Source organism: Uranotaenia lowii, chromosome 2 (assembly GCF_029784155.1).
Source record: "Uranotaenia lowii strain MFRU-FL chromosome 2, ASM2978415v1, whole genome shotgun sequence".
NCBI lineage: Eukaryota > Metazoa > Arthropoda > Insecta > Diptera > Culicidae > Uranotaenia > Uranotaenia lowii.
The window spans coordinates 163,225,756-163,250,564 of record NC_073692.1 but is presented as its reverse complement, the minus strand read 5'-3'; the positions used below and the strand labels follow the sequence as shown (position 1 = coordinate 163,250,564).

At 34.3% G+C, this 24,809-nt stretch overlaps 1 protein-coding gene across 12 annotated transcripts in view; it reads right to left on the bottom strand.

Moving 5' to 3' along the window:
• LOC129741933 (ATP-binding cassette sub-family C member Sur) overlaps positions 1-24,809 on the bottom strand; it is a 373,059-nt gene that overhangs the window by 324,224 nt on the left and 24,026 nt on the right. For all 12 annotated transcript variants that reach the window (XM_055733758.1, XM_055733747.1, XM_055733756.1 and 9 more), the window contains exon 2: positions 16,586-17,190. In XM_055733758.1, coding sequence (XP_055589733.1) covers positions 16,586-16,797 — 212 coding nt within the window. In that variant the 5' untranslated portion in view covers positions 16,798-17,190. The remainder of the gene's footprint in view (positions 1-16,585; positions 17,191-24,809) is intronic.

Below are 24,809 nucleotides of genomic sequence, written 5' to 3'. Positions count from 1 at the left end.
GTTTTCGCGTCGAGACATCGCGAACGAACGATATTCGCGACGATTCGTAGTACTATTAGAATTATCTATTTATTCGACAACCGCTTATAAAACACAACCGTCTTGGTTGAACTTCAAGCCAAGAATAGATTCAGAACCCAGAATAACATTAAACATTATTTTGATAATTAGAATTACAGCTTCAAATCATTGAGGTCCAAATATATCGCATTTGGTTTTCAAATTTAGACAATTACAAAAAAAGCTCAAAAGTTTTATTTTTGAAATGAAAGAATGCTGAACAATATGCTTATTCTCTAAAATGACAAACTTTTAAAATTTGGTCTTAGGGTTGTGGTGATATATAATGTTCAATTTTAAAATATTTCGATTGAATTCTGCGTATGTAAGTTAAGTATAAATTGAAAGTTTTGGATCAACATCCAGTAATCCGGTTCGTTTCAAGCAACTTAAAATCAGAATTGAGACATGATTTACTAATTTTTAATTTTAAACACATTTGAAATAATGATTTCATATTTCATAGAATATTTATTAAGAGAGCTTCTGGTTTCGATTTTTTTAAATCACTTTCAGGTGATCAAGTTAAAATTTCATTTATTTCTATTCCAAAATTTTATCACGGATTAAGATTAAATGTCTTATCTTTTTCATATCTAACCTACTTACAATTAACATTTCTTAACATTAGATTAAGTTCAATAAAAGGAATAAGGAATAAACACATTTCCAATTATCATTTTTAGAAAAAAACTAATACAGGAAACAGAAACAGAAGTTTCAGTTCAAATACAGAAAAATACAGATACAGCCCGGGTTCTTAGTCAACAAATTGGAAATTAAATGCCCGGGTTTTGACAGGTTTTTATGTAAATAACCCGGTTTTTTTCGGCCCGGGTACGTGCTGAAAACTACAACTTTATTCTACAGTGATTCATTAAACTGTTGCGAGTCAAAATCTAAGAAAAATCGATGTTCTGTCATATTTGACCCATTTTAGGTGTTATTTTAGAATAAAATTTACTATTTTGATCATAGATAATAAAATTACACTGTAACTACCTAAATTTACACTAATAAAAAATCAATAAAAAATAAATGATAGCAGTGTATTGTTAAACCTTTTTTCAATTACACTCGTGTAAAAATGATCCCTCTCATTTTAGATTTCGTATTCTCTTAGACATTTTAAAATGAAGGTTCAATATTAAGGTTTGAGTTGTTTTACAATAATAGTAAGATATTTATTTAAATTTTTAACTTTCGAAAATAAGTCCAAAAAGTAGTCAATTATTGTTTTCAAGAAGTATTGAAAAATAAATTAGGGATTTGAAGATTTCAATTTAACGAAAAACTTTTAACATTTAACTACCAAAATAAGGAAATAGTAAGTTTGTTTTCTTTTTAATCATAAGCATGATCATTGGAGACATTGGTTAAATAAAATTCAAATACTTAGGAATAAACGTTATCGATTAAGTTGGCGGTTCAAATCAGATTAATTTTCTCCTCTTGTGAACTCGATTGAAGTTAAAGATTTAAGTTTGAAACTTTATTTAAAAAAAAATCTGCAATTTAATAATGTTAATCAAAAAACCGGTAAATTAAAAAAAATAAAATTAATTTTTAAGTGGTTTATTATTTTAAAAGCATTCTTTTCATATTCCGAAAGTATGAGTTTCGAAAATAAAAATTTGAAATGAAAAATCGAGATTCGAACCATGATTTTTGTCAATGATGTACCAAGTTCAGTACCAATAAACTAGATACATAATTCGAATTCTTATTGACAGAAATCAAATTTTAATGTTTAGAAGCATATTTTGAACCACAAAATCTGGAATTATTCTAACCTGAGCTTTCAGGATATTTTTCTCCCAGTGTCCGGGATATTTTCTCCAATATCAGTCAGTATTTGAATTATTAAATAAAACGAAGAAAAATACTTTACTTTTGGATATCGAATTACATCAGTCGATTTTAAATCTGTTTTAAAAAAAACCGTTCAACAATTGATTTTAATAAAATTTACTCAAAAAATTGAGACGATAAATACATAATTATAATGACTCAATTTTGGTTGCAAATAAATTGCCAAAATTCGGGCAAAATCTGGGCGATTTGGCAAGCTGAGTCTAATCTTGTTGGAATTCGATATTCGGAACTTAATGTTTATTAAAAGGTAGAATTTTTTTCGAAGTTCTGAGTCGAGATTGTTACTCTTGAATCATTTTAGTCGCTTATCAAAGTTTGATTTGGAATTTGAAATTTATAGTTTTGTGAAGAACTTGGACCCTCATAATGGCGTTAAACCCCCCAAAAAACCCCTCCCTCACCCCCGGGCCTGTTAAGGGTTTCATGAGACCCTTCTCTTCCCTACATTTTAAAGGACTTCGCCTTTAGAAAACTAGTAATTTTTTCCAAACACTCAATTTTTGAAAGGCAAGCATCTATTGAATTTTTATTCATTTTGTGTTATTCTTTCAAAAAGCTCGTTTATTTATTAGGCACATGCTATAATTTATAGTCATGAATGGAATGCCCTACACAACAACAATCGCTCACTGGGCCGATCTTTAGTGATGAATTTTAGTGAGAGAAATAATTTGCATCCAAAAACTTAGCAGACTAATTTGCGATTAGCGTTCGGAAGTCTGAAATTGGGTTTTACTTCATTCCCCCGAAAACGTTTGACCAGAATAAAAAAATCCCTAGCATTTCAATGCCCAGAAAAAAACACTTTCCAAGATTTTATTCCCTTGAGTTCCGCCCGAGAAACCATTTTCTGAATAATGTTTCACAAGAATCAACTATTTCTCAGAAATATTTACTCAAATGAACCATTTCCTAGAAAATTAAATATATTTATCCAAACTGGAATTTGTATTTGAATAACACTAGAATAACATAGTACTTGTGCCATTCAGGAAAATTTATCATTCAACGGGAATGTTTCATTCAATGGAAACAAATTCTGGGTGAAAATTTTATAGTAAACTAGCTGACCCAGTGTGCTTTGCTACACCTTCCAAAAATAAATATTATTTGTAAAAAATTGTTCAAATTTAGATTTATGTAAGCATTAACTTAAGTCAAACCTTTTCATAGTTCAGAACCAACAACTTTGAAATGAGAGCTGCAGCTGGATTTCCGAATCGCAATTCAAAGATGGTATATGTTTTAAATGGAACTTGATCTCTAAATTTGTTTTTCAAGATCTGAAATTTGTACTCTGTTTTTAAAGCTTCATAATGACTTAAATAATGTCAAAATTTATGGATTTCCACCTTTTTTTCCCTAAGTGGGAAGTTACGAATTTCCATTAAAAAAAATTGTTACATCTATTTTTAGTTATGCCAAATATCCGTACGCAAAAACCCTCCTATAAAATATGGTCCCTTCTTTGAAAAGCTCTTTATCTTAAACTTACATGGGAGATCCCCCATATTTTCCAATTTTGTCCTCCACTGCTTGAAGAAGGAAGGCTGGTTTACCCGGCTCAAGTTTACAAATATTTCTTATTGAAAGAAAAAGATTCGCGTTGTACTTTATGGAGATAGAATTTTGAAAACCGATCAATAGCGTGAATCGGGACAGTTTTTTGAGTTTATTCCTAATATTCTGTATTAAGAGCACTTCCAGCTCTTGATTAGCTTTAGATGGTGTATTTTTTGGAATTGAAAAAATAAGCTATAGAAATTTGAAAAAAAAACGATGAAAAGGATTTTAAATAACCATTTTCAAACAGATTTTTTCAACATCCTCGCCCTTCGAAGCATTTTGAATATCTATCCTTTTTGCGTCAAAATTATGTTAAAAAATGTTTCGCAAATGCCAATCTAGTAGACATGAGACATTACAGCTTGAAGTTGAAGTACAGCTTGAACACTTGTCATGGTATGAAAATTATTGATTTTATGCAGTGCAAATTTCTTTTTTTCTGATAAAATTATCAAATCTAAAAAAATATAAATATTAAAAAAAATATCAGTTGCACAACTAAATAAATTCTCAGCGCTTTTTTTATTGTCTCTTTGAAAGTCAAATATTGAAAAATGTCGACAAAAACAAATTTCTAAGTTAACATTTGTCCCGTAAATTGTGGCAAATGTAAATGCAAAGCTTATTTTCAAATGCGTCAGAGTAATGGCTTTAAAATTGATTTTAAACGTATTTCTGTTTGATTGATTTATCAAGTTTGATTGATATATTTGCAGTATGTCTGCAGTATAAATTTATGTTAGTTACTCCACTTTTAACGAATGCTGTTCAAAGCAAATGACCTTCATTCACAAAGACATTTGAGTTTTAAATATTCGTTTCAGTTTAAACATTCGGAATACCCCTTCTGGTCGTACCCCACCGTGTAAGTTGACAGGAGGGAATATTGTTATTAACACTTGGATGGTATACTGAAAATTTCTCATAAAAATTTTGCTTCCAGTTGAATATCAGTTCTAAAGTCTCACTTTTCAAAAAAGAAGCGGATCAAAATTCTCTTTTATGCAGCCATGTAACACAAAAACACTTTTAATGTTAATTACGTATTTATGAATTGGTATGTAAGCAAAAATTACGATGTTCTATTTTCAGAATTGTTTAAAATAAAAAGTTCCATTTTCATTTCTAAATTCGTTTCAGTTGTGTATTTGGGTCGAAGTAACAATTTCTAGAAAAAAACATTTTTTTTGTAACAGAGAAAAGTTGTACGTTTGAACATGCTTCATGCTCTAGTGTACCTTAGATGAAAATTCTTTCGGAAAATGAATTCCCTCACTTTTGGTCAATGAAAATCAGTTTATTTCACTGATTCCTTTCACTTATGCAAACGTCAGTCCTATCTTATCTAATTTAAAGAAAAGGCTCTTGATCAGTTCATGCGTTGGATCGGATTTTTTTATCTTCTTTAAATTTAAATGGCGCTTCATAAAACTTCAGTTAAGTACATTTTTACATGTTCTACAAAATGTATCCGATATATCTCTATAGAAAATATTTTATTCATATTTCTGTTATCATTATGATTCGAAAATAACCTTGTAGGCGAAATGGGTTGAAAAAATTTATGTAAATTCTTTACTTTCTGTATTATTTTTTTTCAATTGTCAGCAGAGTGTCATACCATTATTTCATTAGCATCAGAACTAAATTGTTATTTTTTAGACAACAAATGCTACCTCCAGTACCGTTCATAACTGTATAGAAATTGAAAGCACGCGCACTGTCACTTCGACTTTGAACTTCCATAACTTTTTACTCCGATGATATTTTTTTATCAAATTTTCTGCGTTCGATAGATCAATTATCACACTATTGTGACTGATTTGTAGATAAAACGATATTGTTCTCATAAATCGTCCAAAATTCTATAGAAATCGCATTTTTGGGTTCATAAATAAAAAATTGTACCTCGCGTAACTTTTGATCCCATCGATAGAACTTTTCAAAAACTTCAGACATGCTAGCTTCATATTTCAACAATCACTCTGAAAAATTTCAATAAAAAATGTAGTGTAGTTTCGGAGATATTGCTGTTTGAATAGTAAAACTCCAAAGAGTCCGATTTTCGTAGAACTACTGTATCTCAGACCACACAAACACCAGAAAGCTCAAGATTTGTGGTATAATAGTGTGATAATTGATCTATCTAATGCAGAGAATTTGATCAAAAAATATCATCGGAGTAAAAAGTTATGGAAGTTTAAAGTCGAAGTGACAGTGCGCTTGCTTTCAATTTCTATACAATTATGAACGGTACTGTACATTAACACGAACTAAATATGGAAGTATTTTTGGAAATCTTTCAATTGCTTTTGATTCGATTGATAAAATACCAATCCGTGTCACATCTAGGCGTCATTTATTTCCACGTGCTGTGTACAATTAAGAAAGAAAAAAACACATCAAGGTTGCGTATCGCTCTCACGTGCATAAGAAAAATAGGTACCTACTTGGTTGAGAAACAGGCGCCTAATCGTTAAATTTTTCCAGCGATCATGAACAGTATGCTTTGGTTACAATCATATTGCCACCCCTTGCATTGAAAATATGCTTGGTTGAGAAATACGCGCGAAAATATTCCCCCTGATCAGTATGCTATGCCACGATCACTATCCTCTCGCGACGTAGGCTCGCGACCGACGCCTCGGCCATGGAGAAACCGCTCAAAGGAAAAAAAAAATCTCGAAAGTTTCGAAAAACTACAAATTTTGTATGGGAGCCCCCCCTCTCTTAAGTCCGGGTGGTTTGTATCTATTATAGAATCCATCTTCGGCCCCAAAAACCCTCAGGTGCCAAGTGTTACGATGATCGGTTCAGTAGTTTCCGAGTCTATAGGGAACAGAGAGACAGACACACAGTCATTTTTATATGTTTGGATGGGGCATTCTGGAGAAATTGTATTTTGAGGATTGATTCATTGTAGGGTTTGAATTCGATTATTTGCAATTCCGGGCAAACTTTTTCGGGAAAATGTAATACAATCCAGAAACTGATATGCATTTTAGCAATGTGAGGGGAGATAATGGCATAATGGCCACTTCAAGGAAAACGCTTGTCTATTGCCTAATTGGATGAAACTTGAAAAAGTAGATAAAAACGTTTAATAATACATTTTCATTTTCATTTTCCGACACCATACCAATAGGCCAAATCGTCAGATGAAACAAGTCAAGCTGTAGCTCTATTATTCAGTTGACTTCATCGAGTTGAATTCGCTGCTAGATTATTCGGCTGAAAACGTTCATCTTGCCTTGATTAATAGTGCTCTCTTCGCTCCAGGTCAACAAATTTAAGTAAAAACGCGTTTTAAAATGGATTTAAGTGAAAAATCAAAAATTTTATGATGGTGAAAATTGAGATACAATGTGTAAATCATGTTGCAGTGCGTACATTTCAGATTAAGATGATTTATAGGTAATAAAAGCATATTTGGTGGTACTCAAAAATTATAATATTTTCGTCACTTGAGAACCTAGCTGGTTATTATTTAATATTTCTGTCAGGATGAAAATGATATTTCTTTTTTGGAGAAAAATTAATACTATAGCTAGTACGAAACAAATCCTCATGAAAATTTGTTTAAGAAAATACGTACTTTTGAAGAAAAAAAGGAGTGCTTATTATTCACTGGAAGCTCGTTATGCCCTTATCTCTCCTATGTGTCAGGTAAACCATTTTTGAAAAAAATCATCTCAGATCAATTCATTCTATATAACCTTGTTGCTTCATCTAGGTCCTTATTTTCCCTATCGAATGTTGATGAAAGCTGCTTTGAAACTTCAATACCTTTTCTTCTATTTCGTGCTACCAAGGATCAAATATTGTCATTCCCAGAAAAATCCACTACATCCTTGGAAGCGCTCCACAAATTAGGCTCCCGAAGAAAAAAGTAGATACGAGGGAAAATAAACAGTCAGTCTGTCAGCTGGCAGTTGAACGTTTGTTGCTGCTGTTGGTTTCAGAATTTTCTTCCCAGAGGAATTTTCCCAGGCTATGTGTGTCTGTACGCTTCAGGAAAAATCGTATATACCTAGTTGATCTTACCGAGTATTGTTACATTATACCCGATGAGAACAACTCACTTGCAATCATTTTTATTTAATCAATGAAAAAGAGAGAGGTTGATTGCACAACACACATCCTATCCCGTGTTTATTTGGCTGGAAACGAAACGGGAAGAGGGAAAACCTGCAAAAAAAAGTATGATGTTTATGGAAGCGTCACAATGGATAAGAAGATAAACATAACAAAGCCCTACAACTGGGTTTTGGCTGGTTGAAAAATTTCCGGTGAGAGGGAATTGAAAATTTAAAGTGGGTACTTAAATTTCAGGGTTCAATAGACAAAAAATCATTCAGTCGCTTTAAATCAAGCTGAATCACAACAGTAAATCAGGCCACGTGAAAAGCTTTGAATAACTGAGTTTTACAAAAAATACAGTAAGTAGTAACAAAACCAACTTTATACATAATCCAAAGACAGGTTTTTGAAGTCCTATCAGAAATCCCTCGGATTATTTTTGTTTCGAGAATTCAATAACCAATCTCACGAACTATTTTAAAAAACGGACACGTTTCAATTCAATAATCTTTAAAACGTTCGTGAGATGGTAGCCCATTTCAGAAATCACATAGCATCGAACAATTTCTTCAAATCGATCGCAAATCTCACATCCTTGCTCAAGCCAAAAATACGCATCTGCAAATGATGACATTTTAAAGATTCGAGAAACTATTCTCAAAACACCGGCGGCTCCTCGGGAGATTCGGTCTTATCGGAAGTTATCCTACCGGAACAGAATCGGACCCGGCATCTTGCCATAATGCCATTCCGGGTGCCATATGAGACCTTTGATTTGCATATTGATTTGAGGCTTTGGACAAGCGGCCCGAAATCGAGCATCATGGGAGAATGAAAATTGTCACCCATTTGGAAAAGCGATACAATTCGAAACTTTACGATGACTTCACTGCGGAGATAACTCGAACAACGACGATGAAAATGATGATGGAGAAAGGGGGGAAATGTTTTTCCTCTAAGCTAAGACAAAGCGCCTTCAAGAAGCCTTTCGATAGGACGGAAGTTTCTTTCCGGTCATTTCTGTTTTCATCGTGGTGTCGCATGGAAATCCTATTGACAGCAGTGGCCCGTGTCAATTTAGTAATTTGTCATGTTAGTTTAATTTTTGGAACATTTCGATTTGAGCATTTGTTGAAGCCAAATTGTGGGTTTAATTGTCGAAAAAAATCATTCCGATCTGTTCATACTTTCCGTATAAACATATAAAAGGATTCATAAGCAACTTTTGCATATATTTTTTCAAATTGTATTCCATCAACAAGCCCCAAACAAACTGGGTGGCAAGTGTCGATTTCGTTCTCAAAACGGGCTGCAGAACAGACTGGCAAAGAATGGCAAAGTCCTATGGCTTTCCAAGAAGTTGTTCGTGCTCGGAGTATGAATGATAATAAGTATAAGTAATATGCCGCCCAGGGGAATTTTCAAGCCAGCAAGCAGCAGCAAGCAAATCGTAATCACTTGTCGTTGAAAACACCCGTATTCCTTCCTACTACCTAGTTGGTATCGACTATGGGAAAAAGGATTGGGTTGCGTATTTCTATTTAAATTTTCTTTGGAATCGGTTTGTCATCGGCAAACCGCAATGATGTTTTAAATAATCGGACATTTTTTTTTTTTTGTCGTCTTCAAAAGGTTTTAGAAAATAACCATACCATAACCTAACTTTTTTTTTGCTCAAGAAATATTACAGTTCTAATAGCTACAAAGTTTTATTTAAAAAATGTGTTTCAAAACTAATCAAAACGATTATTTTTCAACATTGACCACTTAAAATTCGAAATAACGTATGAGACGGGATCACTCTATTTCTAAAGCGAGTTGTTCAGAGTTGTGGAAGGAAGGACATGATTATATGTTTGTTGCCATCATATTAACAGAAAACAATATAGGTAACAGTACTAGAAATATTTCTTAGCACGATTCCAAAATACTAACTTTATTGCATTTACATTTTTGAGTTTTAAACTAAGAGTTTATAAAAAAAAACTTGTTCACTAAACAGCAAATCAGATTTTCTTCTACCCTTTATGCTATTTAGACTGGTCAAAATTGGGCCATAAAAGTCTTAGACTGTTTCGGGCATAATTTGGCCCAAATAACATTTGTGCAAATTTTGGAAGCTCCAAAAATGTATATGGGCTGGTATATGGTGAAAAAATCTTACAGCATTACAGCATGAAGCCTATGCAGTGCAGTGGTGCCATTTGAATTGATGTTTTTGTCATGTTTTTAATAAAATGGTAAGGCAGGTGCGGTCCTACAGCTGGCTCTTGGGGAGGGTGAGGGGTTGTGATTTCCAAATTTTCAAAATTCTGTCAATAAAAAGGACCTTAAATAGAAAACATTCATTTTGAGAAAGCAAATGGAAGGGAGAGAAGTGTTGTTGCAAATGAGTCTTTAATATTTGCTGCACACTGCTCCTCCTCATCTCCTTGCATTTAAAGTGTCCTAATACGCTTATAATTCAAAACTCCCGTTCCGCAAACTGTTGACAGTAGCAATAAACTAAGCAAAGAAATGACATTTTTTGACACAAAAGGATAGTTATCTAGAAATTTACGAGATTTGATGAATAACCTGAAGCTAACGAACTTCAATCGATAGTGAAAAATCTATATATATATAAAAAGCAATTTCTGTGGGTTTTTTTTTAAATATGTCTTTATTTGTATCAATTCATCATTACATTTTTTATTACATTATTACATGAAATTAGGTGTTCAGCTCAATAATGAACTGTTCAGAGCCCTATAGTTAACAAGATAAAATAAATTTATTTATAAGATTTAAACTTGCTGAGCGCAATCAAGTATTTAATGTAGGAGAACATCCTGTAATGGCAAAAATATTTTAAACTTAAAACTAAACACTATCCTAAAATAAAACTAATTATAAAGAGAACGAATCTCTGCGATGGAAGACTGCATCGATTTGCCTCTGAAGTTGGAGATGATTTTGTTGGCCATCTCTTCGATCGATTCAATGCCCGCAATCCGATGAAGATCTTCGGTGCTGTGCCAAGGTGGAAGCCGCAAAATCATTTTCATGACCTTGTTCTGAATCCTCTGGATGGCTTTCTTCCTCGTCGCGCAGCAGCTAGACCAAATCGGAACTGCATACATTATCGCTGGTCGAAACACCTGTTTGTAGATTAGAATCTTATTTCGCAGACACAACCTGGATTTCCTGTAGATGAGAGAATAAAGAGATTTAGTGTATTTATTACATTTAGATTGAATATCTTCAATGTGATTTTTAAAAGTAAGATTCCGATCAAGTGTGAGTCCCAAGTACTTCACGTGATCAGACCATTCTAATGAAACCCCATTAAAAGTTATGGAATGATTTTCATTAGGTTCTAAAAATTGAGCTCTTGGTTTATGGGGAAATAAAATAAGTTGAGTTTTTGAAGCGTTATGAGAAATTTTCCACATTTTCAAGTAATTCAAAAAGGAATTTAAATTTTGTTGCAATCTACTGCGTACCACCCGTAAATTTCGACCTTTGGCTGAAAGCAAAGTATCCTCAGCAAATAATCTTCTACCTTTTCCTTCTGGTACATCAGGAAGATCAGAAGTAAAAATATTGTATAAAATCGGCCCAAGTATACTGCCCTGAGGGACCCCAGGTCTAATGGGAGTCCTTTCAGAGCATGAATTTTGATAGCTTACTTGTAAGGTTCGGCTAGTCTAGGCTTGCCAGATACTTTCAGAAAAAAGCGGGACATTTCACGAAAAAAAAGCGGGACACAGCGAAAAAAAGCGGGACATTTAAGAAAATATAAAAAAAATGCTCAATTCTGAAGTCAAACTTATACTTTTACCATCAGACAAAGTTGTTCAAAGGAAGTACTCTAAGGTTTTTTCAACACAGATTGATTTTGCTCTCTTTTTCATACATGACTTCTATTTACAGTGATTTTTGCCATGTGCACCGTTATTTTCCATGGTTCTCACAAATAAACACGTTATTTGAGAAAAAATATTTCAAGTCGTACTTGTGAACGGCGGATTTGATACGCGAACCATTGTGTAATTTAAAAAAAGGGGGTTGTTTGGTTATTTGTTAAAAGTTTGAAAACATCAAAAAAACTTCCATCTTTATATACTTAGGACAATTGAGTCGAAAAAGGTGGTGTATAATATTTGGAAATTTAACTAAGATTCCGGCGAAAAAGTTTCTCTATAATTCTCTATAATTCTATAATTTATGATTATCTGGAAGCAACTTTTACAATATTTTTTTCAAACATTGGCTTACGTGCTGCAAGAACACTTGCTGAATCAGAATCTTACTATACTTCTAAGAGCTTTAGATTTATTCTGTATTGTCTTATATAAGCTTTGAAAAATGCTGCTTATTTTGAGAAAAAGTTGATTTGACAGATTTTCTGTTCATCATAGAAATCAAATTGAGACTAAACTTTGATTTTTTCCGGTGTCAGTCAGTTAACTTTGTAAAAGTTTTCCAAGAAAAAAAGCGGGACATTTTGAGGAAAAAGCGGGACAGCGGGACACTCAACAAAAAAGCGGGACATGTCCCGCTTTTGCGGGACGGATGGCAACCCTAGGCTAGTCAAATAATTTTGAATAATTTTAGTGAGATATACAGGAAAATCAAATCGAGCGAATTTAGCTACTAAACCTTTGTGCCAAACACTGTCAAATGCTTTTTCAATATCTAGAAGAGCAACACAAGTTGAATAACCTTCAGATTTGCTAGCGTTGATCATATTAGTTACACTCAAAAGTTGATGTGTAGTAGAATGTCCATGACGAAAACCAAATTGTTCATCAGGGAAAATAGAATTCTGATTAATGTGAATCATCATTCTATTCAAAATAACTCTCTCAAATAGTTTACTTAAAGAAGGAAGCAAACTAATTGGTCGATAACTTGAAGGCTCTAAAGCACTTTTTCCAGGTTTCAAAATTGGAGTTACTTTGGCATTTTTCCATTTATTGGGAAAATAAGCCAAGTGAAAACATTTATTGAAGATTTTAACTAAAAAATTTAAAGTGCTTTCAGGCAACTATTTAATAAGAATATAGAAAATCCCATCTTCCCCCGGAGCTTTCATATTTTTAAATTTTTTGAAAATCAATTTAAGTTCATCAATATTTGTCTCACAGGAACTTTCAAATACATTTTGCTTAGAAAAAATATCATCAAATTCAAGGGAAATTTGAGCATCAATTGGACTAACAACGTTTAAATTAAAATCATGAGCAGACTCAAACCGTTGGGCTAATTTTTAGCGTTTTCTGCGTTAGTTAAAATTTCTGTGGGTTTGTTTGTTTGTTTGTTTGTTTGTTTGTATGTCCTCTATAGACTCAGCCATTTTAAGAGCTAGACAGCTGAAATTTGGCATGGATGATTATTAGGACCAGAAATGATGAAAAATGTTCTTAGATTTTCGGATGACCCTTTCTGAAGGAGGTCGTCCATACAAGACAAATATTGTTTTCGCGATTATGACGTTATTTTTGGTTAGATTATGATGAAAATTTGCACATGGGGGTTTTGAAAGATGGGCAATTGATTTTAGGTATCAAATTTAGGCTCAGGGGTCGGCTAAAAGGGTCGTCCATACAACGCAAATACTATTTAAGCCATATTGACGTTATAATGCGTTGGATTGAGTTGAAAATTGGTACACGAGCGTTTTAAAAGACGGACAATCGATTTCAGGTATCAAATTTTGTATAAGGGGCCGCCAAAAGGGGTCGTCCATACTACACAAATACTGTTTTAGTTATATTGACGTTATTATGCATAGGAAAGAGATGAAATTTGGCACATGGAAGTTTTCAGGGATGAACAATCAATTTCAAGTGTCAAATTTTGTGTAGGGATCACAAAAAGGGGGCGTCCATTCTTCATACTTTTTTCTGTTTTTGCGATATTGATGTTATTATACATGGGATTGAAATGAAAGTTTGTATATTGAGGTTTGAAGGGATGGGAAATTGATGTCCGGTTTTAAATTTTGGATCAAGGGTCGGCCAAAGGGGTCGTCCACATAAACTTTCCACTGTTTAGCGATATTGTCGTAATAATGTTTCAGGTGGAAATAAAGTTTTGTCAGTGGGAGTTTTAAGGGGCAGTAATTGATTTCCAGCATTCAATTTTGGATCGGGGTTGTAAAAGTTGTGAAATTTCGGGTCACAGGTCGGCGAAAGGGGTCGTCCTTATGACGTTTCCACTGTTTTTCAATATTTTCGTAGTAATGCATTAGATCAAGGTGAAAATTTATCTACAGAGATTTAAAGAGAGGAGTTATCGTTTACATGTGTCAAATTTTGTGTAGAGAGTCAGCAAAAGAGGTGCACAGTAGGGTTTAATAAAGGGACGACTTATCTGTTATGTTGAATTATAAGTTTAAATTTCAGGAAAATGTGTCATCTATATTGACTGCTAAAAATGGCGTCGAAAAGCATAGAATCTATTTGAAAATTTAGCCCAGGAATGCAGTGATAAAATCAATATTATTTTATGCGTTAAATTTTGAATTATTGTGCAATGAAAAGGAATTTTTCTTTTGAACTATCTGCTGTTTTTGCGACATTGTCGTGTAAATTTGACGGATTAATGTGCGAACTCAAAAACGAGATTCGAAAAGAAACTGATATGTAGTTTATGAAGTTGGGTTCTTAACTTATCAAAAAGGATACTCTTAAAGCGAAGGTATTTTTCTTCAGTGTTAGGAATATCGAGATTTGTTTTATTAAAGCAATAACATCCTATCTGATCACATTGTTACTGTTGTTAGCGAAACGAAGTACGTACGGGATCAGCTAGTGTTACTTATAAATTCCAAATTTTTGTAGCAAAAATCAGTCAAGTTTCCGGTTAAAGAACATAGTTATTAATACTTCGAATTCAAAATTGGTTATTAAATTTTTGAGGCATTAAAAAGATTGAAATGTTTTGCAATACTACTACTTACTATTTTTTAATTTTTTTCTTTTTTAACTATATAGATAGGTTTTCGTATGCAGTAGATTGTTAAAATCTTCATTTTAAATTTGTACCCGGGATCCCGAGAATTACCGGGAAAAAGATCGTTAGATTTCCTGATTCCCGGGAACGCTAAAATTGCTGGGAAATGGACACTTTACTTGCATTTCATGCAGTTAAAAATCAGAGTTATTTTTTCTGAAATACAATTGTCTTAGAAAAATAATGAATTCGCGTGGAGACGCGCCGTCTTTTCCAACTTTTACGAGCTGCCATTTTTCTCTCGGTTGATTTTTTTAATGAAATTTTCACACAATTTAGTTCATCTAACGCTCTGCAAAATTTGAAGTCTTTACAGTGACTGGAAACAAAGACACAGCTAAAGATTCCAGTAAAAAATAGAAATCTCGAATTGCTTCACTAAGTTTGCTGTATCTTTAACAACTTTCATTTAAAAATCTTGGGCTTGTGATATAGCTCAGTTGGCAAGTCTGTTGTCTCCTGAGCCGATGTCCACGAGTTCGAGCCCAAGAGTAAACATCGAACACAGTTGTACCGGATAGTTTTTCAATAACGATCCGCCAACTGCAACGTTGATAAAGTCGCGAATGCCATAAAGATGGTAAAACGACTATAATCGAAACAAAAAAAAAAAAATTTAAAAATCTTGAAATTCGGTTTAAAGATGCGAAAATGATTGATTTTATAGTTTTTCAATATCAAAAGACTTACCCATGTTGAACAGCTAATAACTTCTTTGCCTAAAATGATACGATGTTAAAGTCTTGGAAAAGTTGTTCAGCGATAAATTTCTTTTAGAGAATTTATAAATTGGCGCAAAACCCATCAATAGACTCAGTTCCACAGAAGATACAGAACTGATGCTGATTATTCAGTACAAATTATTCTCTTTTCCCATACAAACCAAACAGCTCAAATTTACTCATGTAAACGTACTTATAAATTCTGCAAAAAATATGAATGAGTTTTGAATCTAAACGAAGCTTTTTAGACCCCAAAGTTAAGGAAATTCAAAAATGATCACTTCATTTGCCCGAAAACCATTGCCCAGAATAAAAAAAATCACCAGAAACTGTTAGTTATGGCTAGTTTGGAGAACCGATTTTTTCAACCTAAGCTTCTTTCGTTTGATAAACAGTCAAACGGTGTGAAAAATTTTGAAAATTCTAGGAAACTAGGAAGGTTTCTTATTGTTTATATAAATTGTGAGCGTGTTCGTTTATTTTGTAATGGTAACGACTTCAGAAAATCGGTTTTTTTTTCAGAAAACCGACTATGTCTCAGAAAGTTGATATTTGGCCATAAATTTCTTCAAGATAACATCAGATCTCGACGTTTCATGCATTTGTAAGTAATTTAAATTTCAATTTTCCAAATTTCCTTGGGCCCCTCATTTAAGATTTTTGAAATCTAAAAGTCGATTTTTGCGGGTAAAAACCGAATTTTTAAGCGTTTTGAAGCACCCCGAATCAAGTCCGAATGAGCTGAATTTATGCACATGTCAGGTTTTGAGCCAAACTACTAAATTTATATGGTCGGTTTTCGAAATTCGACATGACCCATTTGGCTGCCTATGTATATAAAAATGTCTGTCTGCCTGTTTCCTATAGGCTCGGAAACAATTGAATCGATTCGTGTGTAATTCGGCAGAAGAGGTCTTTGAGGGCCGGGGAAGGTTCCCATAAAAGCTGGAGACCCTTCCCTTCTCTGCACGGGCAGCCAACAAACATGTTTGAATATCTCGAGAACTGACTATGCGATTGAAACCTAATTTGATAAGACTGTTATGATTACGGGAAATGTTCCTTAAATGGTTTTGAACCCATTCCTCCTTTCAGTAGTGGGGAAATAGGAAGTGCGGAGACTCTGCCAGAGAGTACTCCCATAAAACTTGAATGGGATTTTTTTTAAACATAATTTCGAATCTTTACGGTGTATGTGATAAATTAACAAATATTCCAGCTGCAAAACTTTCATCTTGTGGCTACTTATCAATACCACGACAATTATTTTGATTACTTACCTAACCGGAAACCGCCACATGACAAATCCGAGCACCGTTAAGAATGCCGCCAAAACCAAACCATTCACCAGCAAACCGTAGAAATTGAGGTAACAAATATGAACAACATCTTCCGGCGTTAAGCTTCCACCCATCATCGAAATAAACGCCTGCATTCTCGGGTGAACCACCATTTCTCCGATTGATCCGGATTCAACTTCATCGCAGATCATTGTGCTCTTTGCTTCAAACCTCCCAAAACGATTGGTTGAGGTTGAAAAAACTGAAGAAAAATTTCCAGAATCACTATTTCACTTTATTCATACACGCACATGAGCAAGAGATTTTTTTTCGGATGAATTAAAACACCTTTTCCCCACTGACGAAAAAGTTGTGTTTTAATTTTATTTCTTTTTGTATTATTCAACTAGCCCTTGAGGTTTTCCCTGTTTGAATCGAACCATTTGCAACTAAAAAAAACTAACGCTTTTACACGAAATCACTTTTGTTCTTCTCCATCTCGGATGCCGTTTGGATTTTTCTCATTTAAATTATTTTTAGCCTCATGAATACGACACTGGCATCAATTGGGGTACAATACTTGAGCCATTCACTTTCCACTGCAACTAGATCACAATAAGAGCCGTATTAATATTATCCCAAAAATTATCTTTTAATTGGAATGGTTATTCCAGAAACCATTTCCGGTTTTGATTTCCGATTAACGAATATCGAACACAGGCCACGACACCTACGAGAACCGACCGCGTAGAATCTTCCGAATCGACTGGACACTGGGAAAAATCTCTGAAGCTCAATCTCATCTCATGGGATTGCTAAACAAAATTTCCTCCCTCACCAATTGATGTCTTGTTTGCATTGACCAAACGAAAACAGCACGGATTTTTTCTTCTTCTTTTTTACGCGAGGTCAGCGATCGATCCAGCGATCGCAGATTTTCGAACCGCCCTTACAAATTTTCATCTGCGATCCTCTTGTGAGAGCTAGCCGCTAGCCGGTTAAACATTTTGTTTACATTTTCCCACTCCCCCTAATACTAAACGATTTCATGTTTAGCTGTTTAACGATCTCTCTACCATCTTGGCATCTGGGTGGACGTGTGGATTTTAACCATGCACAAGTTTTGTTCTTTTTTTTTTTTTGGAGAATGCGGAATAGGTCAAACCGAACGAACGCAATAAATCGTCAAGTGAATCACATTTCATTATTGAATGGTGCAAACAGCTCAAACGAACAATCGCCCGCAACATGGTAATTAAATTGGGAAATCAATAAACTAAAATTTTGCGATTTATTGGCTGACAGCAATAACAGCAAATTAATTTAGAAAATTTCTATTTATTAGAGTGTGAAAACGTGCCTATGTCGATTTTCTACCAGACACTTGAGCTTTTTGAATTTTTTTATCCATTCTTACTAAAAATTTTCTCTCTAAAAACACTTATTTTGTTTCATTACCTTTAAGAAAATTTTAAGATAAAAAAGGGACAGCCAGTGACTCTGCAATCCTAGAGACTATGTGAACATTTTCATTTCCTTTTTTTCTCATTTTTCCAATCGCTTTGAAGTCTTTAGCAAAGTGGGAGACTTCATTTTTAACATTTTTTTTCATAATTTTCTTTCTAGATGAGGTTCATATTCAAAATCTAAGCTTGTACCACTTAGAGTCAGGCAATATTTTTTTTTACTGCATCTCCTTTCGTTGTCGTACCGAGAAACAAATGACAGCGTTTGTTTATCAAGTGGTGAAATTTTTTGTCAGGATTGGTACACGCGTTTAAAAGTATCCAAGATAAAACGCGAGAATGCCCACAATGCAAGAATTTCTCAAGCCAAGTTGTATAATTGACAATTTTACATTTGGCTATTGAGGGCAGAAAAAAGTTTTCATCACTGCAGCAGGCATGTATGGAAAAAATTTCAATAGAAGTATCTTCAGAAGATAGCTAAGCCCTATATCCAGTCGTAGGAAAGCCCCGTGAGGTTCTAGATCGATCTTACTAGCACCTGGGATATATTTAAATGGTACCAGAAGAATAATTTTGATGTTTTTGTATAAAAATTTGATCCACCAAACTACAGGGTGGCCAGTGAACCGGGGCAAACCGTGGATTGAAAATGGCACCGGGAAAAAACCTGGAATTTTGAATCAAACCTGGGAAAATTCTAAGTAGGTAGTGTAAAACTGTACAAGACGCACCAGCTAAGCATAATTGCTATTTATAGAGATACCAATCATTTAAGAACCAAATTGAAATTTGACGACGATTCAAGGATGAAATTTGCGTATTATCGAAAAGAAAAAAAATGATAAAAACACGATTTTGACTTTGTTTTTGCACAAAACTAAAACAGCCATAAAACCCGCGGGGTAGAACGCCAAAACTAGTGGACAGAACCAAGGCCGGATTAAAGGGGGGGCAAAAGGGGCAATTGCCCCGGGCCCCCCGGCTGAGGGGGGCCCCCCGAGGGAAAAAAAGGTTTTAACATTACTTTTTCTATACAACCTCAATTTCTTCAAATCTATGAAAAGAAATCAAAACTAGAAAATCGAAATGAAAACTTTAAATATAACATCTAAAGGGGCCCCCGTGAAATAATATCTAGAATAGTTTTTCTCTTACATAAATTAAGGGGCCCCTTAGCAGTGAAGAAATTCTGCCGCATTTTCGGGATGAGAACATCAAAATCTTTTTATTGAATTTCAAAATTTTCAACCCAAAATCTGGACAAAAATAATGTAGACCAAATTCGAAAAAAAATTTAAGAGAATATGAGGAAAAACACCTAAAATTTTTTTTTTTTATTATCGAAACATCTCAGTCAGGATATTCTGTACAGAACAGGTAAAATAAAAAAAAACTTCTCATTTTCATTAAATACAAACGTCTTGCACAATTATAATGTTTATTATAACGTGATATTTCCAAGTAATGGTGACTGCTCTAAAAGCTGTTTTCCTCGAAACTGGCTTAAAGTGCTAAGGGAGAACAGAGAAGCTCTATGATAAACATTTCAAAATTTTATCCAGGCAGTATCCGGATAATTATTGAAATTTTCGTTGGATGATAAATTCTAAACCCTTTTGAATTTTTGAAAATAAAATCTATAAAAAAAATTGGACCAATCGACAGTACTGAGTTTCTTTATTGAATTTCCATTAGGTTTAAAATTCGTATTTGAACATTTTCAACTGATTTCTCCAAAATTTTACTTTTTACTGAAGTCAATATCCTGAATTCAGCTTATCATTTTCCAAATGATCATTCTCAAATTATCATTAAAACGATCTCATAGTTGAGTTGGTAATATCATTGAGTGATTCTTTTAACATGAATATTTCTATGTTTTTTCATATTTAATTTTTCCAGATTCAATTCATTAATATTTTCAAGTCTTGTGTTGTTACTTCAGTTACTGAAGTTCAGTTTCATGGTTTTCTGAATTTTGGAAACTCATGATCTTTGTTTTAAGTTCTTAACTCATTTGGATTCCTTATCTGACTTTTTTCAATGATAACTGATTGTGTATTTTAATCGTTTTTTTTGAAACGATCATTTTTTCACTGGCTTCGCGGGCATCGAATGAAACTTTTTTCACATTCAGAATAACAATTTCATTTTTTTATCTGATGAGAATCATATTCATAAACATCCCATGAAAATGTTTTGTTTGTGTTCCAAAGATATAAAATTGGAAAACACATTTGCTGTAATTTCTGCTTTGGCTCTGATTGTAACTTTGGATATCTGTGTTTATAAATTCATATTTCGTTCCTCAAAACTTGATTTGCAATTAAGATTTAGATTTAAGACACTGAATTGTGGTTTTTAAAATAATCATATTTAAAGTATTGAGTTCTTAATTTTCTTCTGTATCTCTATGAAATATGAATTAAATTATTTTGTTTTGTTTTTGAATTTTGTATTTTATGTTTCAAATCTTCCTGATATTTTCCAATTATCATAAGGTTAAAAATTTCTCGATGAAGCACAAACCAGACGATCAATGATTAAATGAAAAACATTTGATATATCTATCCCATCATTATTCAAAATCGGAGAATTTTAGTTGATGATAAGAGTATTAAAAAAATTGAGAATAAATTTTTTATTTGGAAGCTCAAATCAGAGTTTTCATTTTGAGAAATTTCTAAACTCTTCTGCGATGTTTGCACTTGATTGATTATTAATTTTTAATTTAAGATACCAGAAACCATCTTCTACACAGATAACATGGCAATTTGAAGAGAGTATATTGAACTCATCTCCAGTTCTTTAACACGTTCAAAATGTTCAGGATAGCATGCGAAAAAAAACATCGAATCATAGGGCCCCCCAATAAAAAATGCCCCGGGCCCCCCGATGGCTTAATCCGGCCCTGGACAGAACGCACCAAACAGGAAGGGTGGTAAGAAATAGAACAATGATTATAAGGAATGTAATGATTGAAACACCAAATGTTTAATTACATGTCATCGTATTTTTGTAAACTAACCATTCTTTGGCTAAAAATCATTTAGTATTGCTAAACTCATCGAAAATTTCGCTTTTCAAAATACACTTTTTCATGCCCTTCAAGTAGGCAACGAAATTCAATTTTTTTGACTGTTATAGTGATATCGCGGCAAACATGGCGGCCGATAATTTTTTCGAGTCAAATATTGGTGCACCGTTTGAACTCGAACAAGGACAAAATTTGTTATAATTATGCATTGTTATCGTAATTTGGGAGTCAGCCAATAAAAAGAATAGCATTTTGTTTTGATATTCGGATTTTCTCAAAAGTTAACAGCATTCAAAATTTGAGCGTAAAACAAGTGGTCTTGTAGGCATTCTGCCCCAATTTTCATATGATTGATTTTTGATGAAATTCGGAGGAAGTTAATAAAATACAACAAAAATTTCATAGTCTTCCGAAAGTGCACATGAGTGGATAAACGATAAGCTGTAGTTTCATCAGATTGCGCAGGCTGTTTTACCATAAAACCTTATATGTTGCTTATGAAAAATAACAAGTTTCACGCTGATTCCATTAATACTTCTGTTTCTAAGAACTAAAGTAGTTTTTGTTGTCTTTTCATGTATTGAATGATGAAAAAGCTTGTTTGCTACAATACAAAAATAAAGACAAACATCATTCGACGCCGTTGGTTGGTGTATATTTGAGAAATAAGGGCATGGGCCATCTTACCCCGCTGGTGCGTCTTGTACAGTTTTCCCCTAGATTGTTTTTCTGATACTAAAACTTATTGAATCCTAAAGTTCAATGTGATTTTTTTTACTCAAAGTCGTTTATTTAAGGATGGGAAACCATTCGGGAATAGCGAGAAAAAATCGGAATAATAATTTCATAAGAAGGGGAGATGAGGGCATAAAGAGCAACCGGGGTATAGAAAGCTCTACTCTTTTCTACAAAAGCACATATTTTCTTTAATAAATTTTAATGAGGAATAGTTTCGTACTTTTTATCAATAGTATTTATTTTTTAGCAAAAAAGATATCTCCTAATCATCGTTACAGAACTATTTAGACAAAAAAACAACTTGGTTCTCAAGTGAGGGAAATATTAACCTAATTTTTGAGCACCAGAAAATAAGCTCTTATGATCGTTCAATCTTCTTGAACTATAATGTACGCACAGCAACATGATGTACACATTGTGCCTCAACTTTTACCATCATTAAATATTTGATTTTTCACTAGAATCAATTTGAAAACGCGTTCTTACTTGAACTTGTTGCCTCGGGCCGAACAGAACTCTTTTGATCGGACCACGATGAGCGTTTTCTGCCGTAGAATCTAGCAGCGAATTCAACATGATGAAGTGAACGGAATTATAGAAGTACAGATTGACTAGTTTACCGCAGACGATTTAGCCTATTGGTAAGGTGTGGGAGAGGTAATCAGCAGACTCGAGTTCCATTCCTGGCCAAGGTGATTTTTTTCATGTACCATTCATTATCGATTATTTTGATAGTTACATTATACGGCTAGTAGCATCATCCTCCAAACAAGGCACCAGAAACATAATGTGTGGCACCAGAAACATTTGTGGGGCGATCAGAAGCAGTAAAACTAGAGCTGAACGACAAATCAGACAAATATTTTGAATTAAGGACGCCAAAATCTTCTAATGACAATCGTTGATACAAAGGTAACAAAAACGCTGTTCCCCTTGTGAAATAAGAATTTATCATAATAAACATATATACCCGTTTCAAAATTCAAACTGTATTTGGTTGCTCTGCGACGTAGTTCCACCTCCCCGTGGTGCAGAGTGGAAACGTGTCTCAAGACTTGTCACCTGTAGATGTACGGCCAAGAGAACTATACGTCACACTTGGTACAGTCAGCTACCGACGGGCTGTGTGCCGAGTGTGACAAAAACGTGGTGTGACCGGGCACCTTGGTACCAGTGCGCAGTTGCAAGAGGAAGGGTCGGAACGTGTATCGGGTAGTCGCGACCCCGATATGCGGGACGACCAAATGTTTGAGCGGGTTTCCATCGATCTGCCTTTTGGGGAGGTTCCTGGCCCCGATTCGCGGATACGATTGACTCACGACAGACAGAGGGGCCTTGTGCCGTAACATGTGCCTCAGGTTGAGTCTTGAAGAGTCGAGACGGAGAAATAGTTGGATGTGTGGTTATCTCCAGACCCGAGGAGAGGCGAGTTGTTCTTGTCTCGAATTGGGTCAAGAGACGTACTGAACGAGGGCTCTCGAGACACGAGGAGAGGTGGGTATTGACGCCTCAATTTGTGTCAAGAGGAGGAATGTGAGAGGGTCTCGAGTCACGAGGTGTTCTCGTCTCGAATTGTGACAAGAGGCCGTATGTGGGACTCGAGTCACGAGTAGCGGCGAACGGACTGTCAACCCGTGAGTCGTGAATCGTGACAAAGCACGTATAAACGAGTATTTGCCGTGGAGCGCATTGCGCGAGTATGGTCTCCCATGTCGGGTATAGCCTTCGTTGCCGATCAGGATGGGAATTATGGCTAGAGGCCCCAGGTGGACTTTATGGCGTAGGGGTACATAGTATCATGAGTCGTCCAATTGCACCCATGGACCCAGAGTAGCAAACTGGGGGGACGCGGAGGCTCGCCGTGCCTTGGAATGCAATCCGTAAAAAGGATTTACCACCTGGGTGATCAACTAATAAAAAAAACTGTATTTGGTTGGGCTTCGAACAGACTGAACCACGAGAAATAATTTATGAAACAACAGAATTTGAACCTCATGCAATTTACATGCGAGGCGAAATGGCGAAATTTAATGAAAAGTATTTGTGAACAAAAGTTAAGTGTCCCTTAAAAATGTCGCGGCGTTCGACATGGTTGAATTCCTACCATTTAATAAAATTAAACGTAACAGATGAATCAATTTCAATTTTGGATCACTATCAACTCTCCATGGAAAAAACGCTACAATTAAGGTGTGTATTTTATAAAAAGCTGGCATATTATCATAACAGTTGGTATAGTAAGCAAGCGATGTATAATGTTCACTGTACACACAAGAAACTATTAAGTTAGGAAAGCTTAATCACAAAAATACCAAGCGTTACGTAACAAAATTTGAAAACACCCCCTATTCAACTGTTTCTGCGTAACACAGCATAACAAATTGCAATTCCTCTCCCCCCTAAGTGCGTTGCGCAATATTTGAACGGCTCCATGAGTAGATTCCAGTTGTAATGGAACATTCAACAGAAGATTATTGCGATGAGACTTCCAATCATGATTAAAAGATTTCAGTTGTAAAGCCATCTGAAGATGACTTTACATTGGGACTTGCAATCACGAGCAAGAGTTGTGATTAAATGTTGAAAATGTGAGAGTGGATTGAGACTGCTGTTTGTTAAAAATATGAAAGCGAGCTTCGGTTCAGGTTTTATTATTCACGTTTTACGATTTGTGTTAAAATAATTTGAAATAACTGTCTGTTGGTTATGTGAAATTGAATTGAAACTTACTGCTGAGAATGTATTAACGGATTGAGACATGTTTGTTGGGAATGTTAAAGTTAATTGAGACTTATGCTTATTGAATATGTGAATTGGGATTCAGACTGCTGCTTGTTGAAAATGTAAAAGTTGATTTAGACTTCGTTTTTTCTGGAATTTAAAAGCAGATTGAGACTTCTTCTTGTTAATATTGCTATAGTGGATTGAGATTTACGATTAATGTTTATGAAAAAGTTGCTTGAGATCTTGCTGTTGTTGG